At 42.5% G+C, this 11,197-nt stretch overlaps 1 protein-coding gene across 3 annotated transcripts in view; it reads right to left on the bottom strand.

Annotated features, from left to right (window-relative positions):
• Positions 1-221: 221 nt before the first annotated feature.
• The window catches only part of OSMR (oncostatin M receptor), a 49,011-nt gene continuing 38,035 nt past the window's right edge, over positions 222-11,197 (bottom strand). Inside the window, exons 12-19 of one of the 3 annotated variants that reach the window (XM_033111004.1) lie at positions 9,570-9,743; positions 8,381-8,485; positions 7,137-7,310; positions 6,348-6,515; positions 3,320-3,401; positions 2,731-2,803; positions 2,329-2,407; positions 222-2,244 (exon numbers count right to left, since the gene is read on the bottom strand). In XM_033111004.1, the coding sequence (XP_032966895.1) occupies positions 1,835-2,244; positions 2,329-2,407; positions 2,731-2,803; positions 3,320-3,401; positions 6,348-6,515; positions 7,137-7,310; positions 8,381-8,485; positions 9,570-9,743 (1,265 nt within the window). In that variant the 3' untranslated portion in view covers positions 222-1,834. Of the gene's footprint in view, positions 2,408-2,730; positions 2,804-3,319; positions 3,402-6,347; positions 6,516-7,136; positions 7,311-8,380; positions 8,486-9,569; positions 9,744-11,197 lie in introns of all 3 variants that reach the window. The other 2 variants (XM_033111003.1, XM_033111001.1) reach the window with 2 other exon arrangements.

Genomic DNA, 11,197 nt, shown 5'->3' with positions numbered 1-11,197 from the left:
CTCAAAGTTGAGTGCGCATCTGAATGCCTGATGAAAAAATCTATGGATTCCAAACCTTGTGCCGCAGAGATTCTGATTAGGAGGTTTAGAGGGGGACCCAGACATTTGCATTTTTTTTAATAAGCTCATGAGGTGATTTATCGGCTATCCTAATTGTTAGATTTTCATTTCATCGAGGCAGAGAAAACACACAAAATAATGCAATGGCGAAATAGTTTAATTAAGGCTTATTGCAACAAAAATTACTTCAAGGTTTTGTGGATTATTTTTCAAAGCAAATCTATATGAAAGATACTATTTACAAAGCAGCTGTCGCTGTCATCGACATTTCTGTGTACGTTAATCACCGCATCATGCATGACAAAGGAACATAAAGAAGGTATAAGTGGTGGCAATACTGGCCCCAAAGTCTTCTCAAAACTGTTATACTGATCAAGATACTTGTTTGTACTATGTTAGGAGTTGATAACCAATTTTCTTAGCAAAAGGCTTAGACACATGTAAGGAAAAGGTGGAAATGCCTTTTGAACAAAGTCCTGGTTTGTCTGGGGATCTGTAGGCCAGCTGACATCTCCCTAAAGTGAGACGTGGGTCCTTCCCTCCCTCTTCACAGTGTTGATGGCACGGTGCAGAGCATTTGGTACCAGAGGCGGTGTCACATCCACCACAGCAAACAAAAAGGAACCCCCATTTGTGCTTGTTTAGAAATGTGGCCAATACACATTAAGGGTTGGGTAGAAGGAAGAGAAAGGAATGAACATGTATTGAGCACCCATTATACACCAGGTGCTTTGCATATATTGGTTCAAGGAGACAAAGCTGCTGCTGAGCCAAAACAGAATTTCTCCACTCCAGATAGCTTTTGATTATTCTAGACAATGGCCAACAATGCGGTTTAATTCTGTTAGGTTACCATAGTAGGAATATAAATTAGGGGGTTATCTTGATTCAAAACAACTTATTGCAGAGTCCAAAGGATGCTAAATGAAAACAGGTCATTTATATATTATAGTTCTTGAAATAAAAGAGCAACCATAAAATGTGCATGGAATTACTCAATGATATACTTTCCTTTTTCTATTTGAGGTAGTCATCAAAAATTATGGTAGAAGCCTGGTGTCTATCAAGGAGGAGTGCGCTTATCTCGACACTAGGTCAGGAGTTCCTTGCCAATCCCACTCTGACTGTGCTAAGCTGGATAAAATGACAATTGTGGGGATCTTACTGATTTATTCATATCTTAGCTATTAGATAAGGTCTGTGCCCCAGAAGAGTTAATTTTACCGTGCCAGTGAACTCCAAATTCTTATTACTGCAAGACAAGTCAAAAATCTGTTTTGGTCTCAAACATCTGTGACTTTTTCATCAAATACATTCAGAATAAATTATCGTTGACAATCTATGCTTTAGTAACAGATCGGTGGACTTTATTAAAGCCTGAAATCTACTTCCTTTACCCTTAATACAGTCAACGTGGGGGTAAAACTTAATGGAAATAATTTCTCGCTAAAGGCTGAGCTTGTAGGACCGTAGCCACCCTGTCCAGTCCTGTGGGGATGGCGTCTGTTCCCATGTGAAGTGCCAGGGTGGCAGGTGGTATGCCTGTTCCCATGATCCAGCCATTTCTACAGCAAGCCTGCTCCAAGGAAGGATAGTAAGTTTCATAGCTACTGAACTCGGAAACCTGGCAAGATGATAGTGCTCGTACGTAAATCCGACTTGCCAGTGGTGATAGCTCACTGGGATTAGGCACCGAGGTCTCTGGTGATAGAACGGTGCTGGCTGTGCTTCTCTTGGTGCCTATGTAACATGAAGGTACAACCTGGGTACACGATTAGCGGCGGGGTTCACCTTGATCTAAAAGGGTAACCGAGGAGAGGCTGCTGTTCTCACTCGGAGAAGGCGAGGCAAGACCCAGGGATACAGCCATTTGCGTTCTGTACTCGGAACAGAGTGCTGGCCCTGGTGGATTTGTTGGAAGGCTGTCCTTGTCTCCAGACATGTGTGAAGCCAACTGGGACACATAATTCAAACTAGTTTCTCCAGCTGGGCTTCCTCCCGAGGAGTTCACGTAGTTTTGTTCTAGTGTCTTTAGTAAATTTTCAGGTGAAGTCAACAGTGCCAGCTGACTTGGTGGGGTTTTGAGGAGTACAGGTACATGGCCACAGGAACCAGAGTCAGAAGCTGCCTGATTGTAGGTGAAGTTCTCAAAACAGATGCAGGGGCCAGGGCCGGAGTAGTTCTCTGTTGGGAGGAGGTAAAGGTAGGCAGGCTTAGTAAACTCCATTTCTGTGAGTGACTTCCTGGCACCTAAGAACTGGATCTTACTTCCTTCCAGCTTGTTGACAACTTCAATAGCATCTGGAACGCAGTCATTGACGTTCATTATTGTTGGGTGATGATTCTCCTGGAAAACAAACAAAAAAATACGTAAATATAACGTGTGTGTATATCAGGGTAGATGAAGTATGAGAAATGCACTTAGAGCTTCAATTTTTCTCACATTTCAGCCTGGTCACATGTTAATTGGTTGTGGTGTTGAAAACCAAAGGATTCCCCCTGACAGAAGAAATCAAAGTTCCATTCACCCATTCAAGGCTATGGGAACAGAGGTGGCTTTGCTCTGTTATATCTTCCTGAAGAAGTCTAGGAAAGTATGATTATTACAACCCTCACCCTGGATTAGGATTTAACAGGTATATGGTATCCATACAATTTCCCAACATTTACCTTGTATTTTATTAATGACAGGACACTGCTCTTGTAAGGGTCTGGAATGTCAGGATAACACTTCTCCTTCATCCTAGAAAAACAGCGAACATGAGACCGAATTTTGCAATAGGGCGGAATACTTAAGAGTTGAGAACTCTGGAGGCAGATTCCCGGGTTCTAATCCTTGCTCTATGGCTCACTAACTGTGACACTGGGCAAGCTACTTAAATTAACCCTTCTGTGCTTTAATTTCCTCACTGGTTCAATGGAGATAATTACTGTACTTCTCGTAGTGTTGTGAGGATGGAATGAGTTGTTATATGTAAAGTACTTAGAACAATGTCAAGCGCATAGTAAGTGAAATATAAATATTAGCTATTGTTATTGAACAAGTTTTGCAATCTTTTGAAATAGTTATTGTTTTCCTTATCTAGTGACCAAAAAAGCAAAACTGTTTAAAAATTTGTCATATTTTCTTTCGAGGCTCCCTCCTCTGTCCTTTTCCTTTTAAGCACTTTTTCTCATATTCAGTGTGATTTGTGTTATTAAATTCCTTCCTAGATGTTGCTCTGACTGCCTTCTTGGATAACCTCCCCCACACACTTACCATTGACTCGTTAAGTAACACAAGACCATGAGTAGCAGAAGGCAGAAAATCATGGGGAGGATGATACGTATTAGTACGTGGGCTGCGGAAGGAAAAAGAAGGGCATATTTTGAATGAATACTTTTCCCTCCTCAAAGGAATAAAAATAGGTTTAAGGTTGAGACTAATTTTACATATTTTTTATTCTCAAAAGTCTATTTATATGAGATTCAATAAGAGTTCTGCCTGACGGGGGAAAAAAACAACCAACCAGCCAACACAGGGAACCATTTGTCTTTAACACTTGTGACTTCAACTCGTTACTTCTTCTGACAGATTGGATCATTACTGCCCATTCTTCTCTCCCTCCTGTGTTAGAATTACACTCCACATTCTTGCCAAAGCGTCATGGTAGGTGCAGTGTACTTCTCCGGCCCTGGACTTAGGGCTCAGCCACGTGACTTGGTTTGGCCAGTGGGATGTTAGTAATTATATTGTTAGTAGCTGCTTGCAGTGTACTTGCGCAGTTTGCTTGCCCTCTTGTGCTCCTGGAATCCACCGTGAGAAGAGTTTGTCCCTCATTGCCACTACGCCTTCAGCCCGAGCCCCAGAGTGAAACTATGTGAAACAAACTGAGACTTGACGAAAGCCTGGAGCCTAGCCTGGCCCAGCCTAGATCAGCCAAGCCATGAGCATAAAAAGAAGTATCTGTCTTTGTATGCCACTGACATGTTCAGGTATTTTGTTACATATCAAAAATTGACCAACGCTTCTAGTTAGTCTGTAATACAATGAATAAGTCTTAACCTGGGATAATTATTCTACTTTTATTTCTCAGAGGTAAAATGCAAATTGCATAGGGAGGGTTTGGAGGGCTGCCATTCACCTGTACACATATTCTGTTCAATGCACGAGCTTCCCTGCTTTCCCTACTCCCCAGCCACAACACTCAGTGTCCTGTAAGGAATGGGGTTTGGTGTGTGTGTGTGTGTGTTAGATAATGCTGGAGATTTCTAAGGGCGGGCAGGCCTGGGTAATTCCCAACCCCGTGCTATGAGGCAGCACAGGGCTCTGGAGAAAAGGATGTAAGAGGTACAGCAAGGTAAGAGGATGGCAAACCAAGCACCTCAACAATTGGCCTCAAATGAACCTTGACGCCAGGAGAAGGGTAAGAAACTCCCGTCCTCATACCACTGAAAAACACCTTGCTCTCCAGATCAGTACTTATGATGACTACCATTGGTTTTAAAATTTGGTTTAATTGTGTATTTTTATAATGTATTTGAGCTTAAGCCTGGAGAGCTAACCATAGTAATTTCCAAAGTCCGGACAGGTTTACTAAACTTTTTACTGAAGTATAATATATGCATATAGAAAGGTACTCAAAAGTGTACGGCTGGGTGAATTTTCACAAACTGAACACAGCCATTGTAACCAGTACCCCAGCCATGAAAAAACATTACCAGCTCCCCAGAACGCTCCCCGGGTGTCCCCAGCAGTCATTTTCTCCTCCCAAGGTAACCACTATCTTGTCTTTAAACAACATAAATGCCATTTGCCTCTTTCTGTACTCCATAAATGGAATCAGATAGTAAGAGTCAGGTCTGCCTTCTGTCACCCAGCATTGCATCTGTGATTCACCCAGACTATTTTTGCAACTGAAGAATGTCATTCTCATTACTGCAATTATGCAGCAATTTATTTTCCTTTTTAAGAATAATCAATATAATCAACAGAGTCACAGCCAAGGCTAAGAAGGTTTAGCACGAATAAGGGAGATAAATGAAATCAGAAAATGTACTTGAGATAAAGATAATTATATGTACATATTACATACACACACACACACACACACACACACACACACACACACACACACACACACCTCTACCAGCCAAATAAATACCAAGGTAGGAGAAAAATAGCCTGAAAATGAATTTAAAATTAACTCCAAAATGGCATGAGTGCTCAAATGCTGTGACTCATTGACTGAAATCTTAATCTGACCCATGAGAGTTCCGGCCTTTGGCTTAGAGACCTGGGGCCATGTTTCAGTCTAGTGGTGACAGCAGTGAGTGCCCCAAACTGCCACTATAGTCGTGTGTCCCCATCACTGGTCAGGGCACCCGGGGTCAGCAGTTCTGCCTGAGGAGCTCATCCCATCCTCACAGGCCCGCCTTCAGCAAAGGGACCCCTCACTGGTGGGGGACAGCTGGTAACTTCAGGCAGACACTTTAGCCTAATTGTTATTCACAGAGGAGTTCCTTCAGAGCTCCCTTGCAGTGTGGACCTTCTATATTACCCTGTTTGCTACCTACTTTTCTCCTTCTCCTTCCATCAGTATCTATTTTCTCCCCCACCTTCCTGTTCACCGCAGGTCAGGGCTTACCAGGAGAATCTTATTTACCATTAACCAGTTCCTGCCATTCTCCTTCCTCTTCTATCTTCACCTTTCAGACCAAAGGCATTTTGAAAATATGGATCTCTTTATCTCACCCTTTCCCCACCAACTCTGCAAACGCCGGGTTTGTGAACAAAGCCTTCTTGCCTCATCACAGCCATCTCTAATCTGCCCCAGAGAGGCAAAGTCAGGAAGCAATTAGTTGGCCACTGAAGGAAACCAGCCAGAAGGCTGGCGGCAGAGAGCAATCCAGCTGAGAAAAACAGCACCGCCCTTCTCTAGACAGAAGTCATGTGGCTCTTCCAAGCCAACACTAAAATATGCTGTCTGTAATTTTCAAACTATTCTGGGACGGAGTTCCAGAGAAGTGCTTCAGGAGCCACTGAGAGAGGCAGGAGGAAGGTTCCAGGCCATAGATCAGTCAGATTAGCCCCACTCGTATCTGTTTTGTGTAGTAGGATTCTATACAACATTTTGTGTGTGTGTGTGTGAAAAAGTCTCATCTAGAGAAAAAGAGACAGAGACAGAAAGACAGGAAAGAAAGGTTTAAAAATTCCTGATCAGACAAAGCCCATAGCACTGCATATGTAATTTGTCAGTTTCCCAGGAACTCCTAAAGGGGAGAGTTTTCATTTGAAAAAAACTCACAGTATTCATCCGGAATGGTGACCTTGGTGAAAGCATCATGGGGACCTTCGCCAACACTTGTGTATGGAGTGACCAAAAACTCATAGAAGGATTCCGGCTGTAGGTTTTCCACGACAAAAGTCTTCTGTTCCGGGTTGTCGATTTTATATTGGCAACATACTGAATCATCTGTGGTTTAAAAAAAACAAAAAACAAAAAACGTTTTTTTTTTACAAGAAGAAAAACTTACTAAGTGTGTGATAGAGGTCTTGTGAGAGAGTTGGGCACTAACACTCTTGTTGACTCAGCACCGTCAACATTTTTAAACCAACCAAAAATTATATCATAATTTCACCACACTGAGGACATTGGTAAAATTTTCAAGAGCTGGCAAGAAAAGCAAAAAAATCTACTAAGCAAAGGATGTTGGTGATCCAGGAAGAGCACACAGATCTGCTGGAGACAGTAAGAGCTTGATGAGACTTAAAAACACATTGTAATAACCATAACCAAACTCAAAGGAAAAAAAGAAAAATGGGTTAGCAAGAAAGTGTCCTAAGTGGCAAGTCGTCTTCCGGGCACGATGGTACTAAAAATACTTCCAAGCATACCAGGTCACATTGTTTTTTTTAAGTAAGTTCAAATACCGACCCCCACCATGTTGTCCACCTACTAATTCGTTTCGGCACCTATTGGATCATAAAAGCATGCAAGAATAGAATTCAGCCTGGCCACAGTCAGACATGGCAGCCTTTCCCATGATTTCGAATAATAAGACCTGGAAGGAGTGAAATAACAAAAAGAAGTCACCTGAAAGGACCACCTTTTCAAATCCTGGGTGGCACTGCTCCTCCTTGGGTTTCAGGTAGACATGGTACCCTTGGATAAAACTGGATTGGGAGTCAGTGGAATAATCCTTCCAACTCAGACTGAAGGAGTGGGATGTCAAGTTACTTACGGCCACTTGAGGGTTTTCTGAAGGGGCTAGGAAAGGAAGTTGGGGTAAGAAAAGAGTCATGATTTGGAAATAGTCTCTGAGCATTCATGTAAACTAAAAGTAGAACCATAGTCAACTCCAGAGGCTGTAGGAGCTTGTGACAAGTTAAGGAATTTTATCTTTTTCTCCAGGGAGACATGCCTTAATGTCGTCTGAGAGAGCTGGGAAGAAGTTGAGCCATCTTCTTGTTTAAGCCTCGCCTTTCACAGATAAGGAAAGTGATGCCTAGAGAGACTCAGTAGCTTACACAAGGTCACACAGCAAAAAAGACAATAAAGGCCTTTTTAGATTTCCTTCTGTTCCTGAGTTCTAAATAGCTGACCCTTGAACAACATGGATTTGAACTGCAGGAATCCAGTTACACATGGATTTTTTTCAATAAACATACAGTCGGCGCTCTGTATCCCCGGCTTTTGCATCCATGGATTCCCAACCAAGGATGGAAAACCACTTGTTTTTGATCTGTGGTTGGTTGAACCCACAGATGCAGAGGGCCCACTGTATGCACTGTTCTACACCATTTTCTATAAAGGACTTCAGTATCACGGATTTGGGTTTCTGCCGGGGTCCTGGAACCAACCTCCTGTGGATGCTGAGTGACGACTATGGTTAAGTTTGGGGGCAGTCTAAAGTTATACGTGCATTTTCAGCTGTGCAGGGGTTAGCACCCCTAACCCTTGTGTTATTCAAGGGTCAACTGTCATGTTTGAGAGAAGACCTGACAAGAGAATGGACCGAGGGGGAGGGGAGGGGAGGAGGCAGAAGGGGTAAGGGCAGCTTTGAAGAACTATAGTTCCCAGGTGGAACTAATGCAGTTATCCAAGTGGGTATTTGCCTTGGGGTGGTAAAACTAGCCAGGATTTTGTCTTTTGCATAACACTTTATAAATTGTCTTCAATGAAAATGTTAAAAAATAATTTTCTAAAACCCAATTTCCAGAATTATGGGACACTGAATATTAGGAAGGGTGTTGAAATCTTCCTATACCCAAAGCTAAGAGTCTCCGGATTGCTCTAAACAAGTCTGCCCATAGACACATGAAATGCTTTAAACTTACCCAGTTCCTGGGCGTATCCTGTTTTTTTCTCCAATAAATAAGCGATCCTTTCTGTAGAAATTTCATAAATCCTGAAGTTGTATCGGATCCCTGGTCTAAAAGCATCTAGACAAGAAAAGTCAACAGATTTTCAACAACACAGAATGAGATTCTCTTTACTTCTGAAAAGAAAAAGAAGAAAAACTGAATTTGTATCCCTTCCATAATTTCCTTCTCGGGGTCTCTGCACTTCCTCTCCACCCTCTTCCCTCCCTCTGCTGAGCCTTGCAGTCCTCCATTGTTTCTGAGGAAGCCTGTGGGGACCATCCTTACATTGTCCTTGGGAAGAAGAGCTCTCAAACATGCCCTTATTCGTGTGCATGACACCGGGTGTGGAGTTCGAGCAGGCACAGAAAACCATTATAAACTCTCCTTTGACTCCAAATCCCCCTCCAGCAACTTGCCTTCTCTCTGCCCATAAAAGCCACGTGTCTGGAAGGATTTGCTCCCACTTCCTCACTTTCCCCTCACAGCCGCACCTCTGCAATCCACGTGCAGCACCTGCCATGCCACTGACACCTTGTCACTCCCACCGACAACTGAATGCCCTCTGTCACCCTCTGGACCAAGACAAGCCTCACATCTTCATCTTGAGCCCAGCAGATGGCGCCATGAGGCCCCCTGTTCAAACTACAAACCTAGGCTCCTTTGATTTTTCTAAAATAGCAATCTTGAAATTACAAATCCAGTGTGGGGTAAGAGAGCAAGTTTGATATGTTCCACTGAAACTGTAGGAGCTGATCCACTCCCATCAACACTATTTCCTAAATGTATCCCAAATCCATATACTTCTTTGTTTCGTAAAAGCTCTGGAAACTGTTAGAATGTCCCTCTGCCATTCATTCAAGACCACTACTTTAGAGGAATAAATTCATGAAAATCATGAAACCGTATTCCAGCCTGAGTTCCAGATATTGTCTGTCAAAGTAGATTCAAGGTCAAATCTCAGGCCAAATCTCATTGCAAAATTTGAAATTCTAGCCCTCATGCTGGATTTATAATTTCAAAATTGTGCATTAATCACAAAGTATCTTTGAGATGGTCTAGACATCGTAGTTAAACTTGCTTAAAGGTGGATGGAAGGTTTTTGGAAGGTTTGGAAGGTTGGTAGTTGAACTTGCTTAAAGGTGATATGGAAGGTTTTTCTTACCTGAGCGAATAACTGTGCTTGTGGTATTGGGGTCAAGGTTTTTCCATTGGAGCTGACAGCGCGGGTCTTGGGGATACCAGTCCACAACATAGCCTATGACATCTCCAGATTGGGGTTTCCAAGACAAAGAGAATCCATCCTCTGTGCCTTGAATTCTTCCTTCTTCAACATTTTCTATATATTACAAATAGGGCAATGTTTCAGATTTAACGGAACATTTTGTAAAAGTATGTAAAGAATAAAATAAACTTGAACATGCAGTGTATCCAACAGGTAGGGGCCCCACCACTTCAGTTACTACAGGAGCGTGGGGTGCGGGAGAGGAGAGATGCTTTCCTGGGTGTTTTCCTGCCTCTCCCTTCACACTTGCCCTTCAGACACCCCTTGTTCTGACCTCTTCAGACCCAACCAGACTTCAGCACCAGAAACAGCGATCAGCAAACTGCTGCCCTCAGGGCAAATCCAGTCTCAGACTTGTTTTTATACGACTCTTGAACTGAGAATGTTTTTAAGATTTTTAAACAGTTGTAAAAAACACACAAACAAATTAAGAATATTGACTATGTAATGGAGACTGTATGACCTGCCAAGCTTAAGATACTTACTATCTGCCCCTTTACCGATAGTGTTGCTGACCTTTGACCTAGAACCATGTCTGGTACTTAATCTGCTTTCAACAAATATCTGTGGAATGAACAAATAATTGAGTTGAACGCCCCCATGTAATGCTGGCTGCTCCTGAGCTAACTACTGTTTCTGAGATGCGAGGGGTAGAGATCGAGGTGAGGACAAAAATGCAATTCGGATAGGTATTAAGTCTCATTACACAAGAATGTCCACACTATTTATGACCAAGGCTGCCACCTCAACATATTTCATATGCCAGGGTAGTTTTCATAAGGCCTGACTGTTGGCAAAAAGGTGATATGGTCTTAATGGATATCCAGTTCTACTGATCTAGCGTCACCCTAGATCTTGAGGGATGAGGACTTCTCCTATGTCCCATGGCTCCCTTCACATCCTGCTACTGTTGATAGAGCTGTGGTTTCAGCTGGTTGGTTGAGTGAAAGCACACCCTGATCAAAGAGTGGGCCCGCAAGCAACTGCTCAGAAAATCAACCCATGAGGACCAAAGATTGCATAGTACAGACTTACACAAACATTTACTCAATATTTAACTGCAGTTCAAATGGAATGGGGCGCCCTGTATTTTATCTGGCAATCCTTATTATCACTGAACATTAATATGCTACTAAATTTTCTGGACACTGAGTTATTACTCAGCTTTTGGGTGTATCCAAAGGAATGTGGAGTCCTGGGTACGAGGCAGGGGGTTCCTTCCCCAAGAAGGCCTTTGTATATCCTGCCTACATGGCTTCCCTCTCCTCCTTCATCAAAGAAACAAATCTCTAAGTGACATTTTTCACTTCACTTATTCACGCTGACTAAAATTTCACCCTGACTTAGAATCATAACTCTAAGCAAGTTGCTTCTTTAAAATTGCAAATATATTTTGAGGAGTGCATGGAGAGATGTAAGTTGTCTTAACCTCATTGGTCTGTCTCAGCTTATCAGTGACTTTATCCACTCTAGTGACTTAAGCATGTGACCACTTAAGGAAGGTTAGA

This window comes from Rhinolophus ferrumequinum, chromosome 7, assembly GCF_004115265.2.
Source record: "Rhinolophus ferrumequinum isolate MPI-CBG mRhiFer1 chromosome 7, mRhiFer1_v1.p, whole genome shotgun sequence".
In the NCBI taxonomy this organism is placed as follows: Eukaryota; Metazoa; Chordata; class Mammalia; order Chiroptera; family Rhinolophidae; genus Rhinolophus; species Rhinolophus ferrumequinum.
Note: the sequence above shows the minus strand (reverse complement) of the source record. Positions and strands in the feature narration are given on the sequence as shown.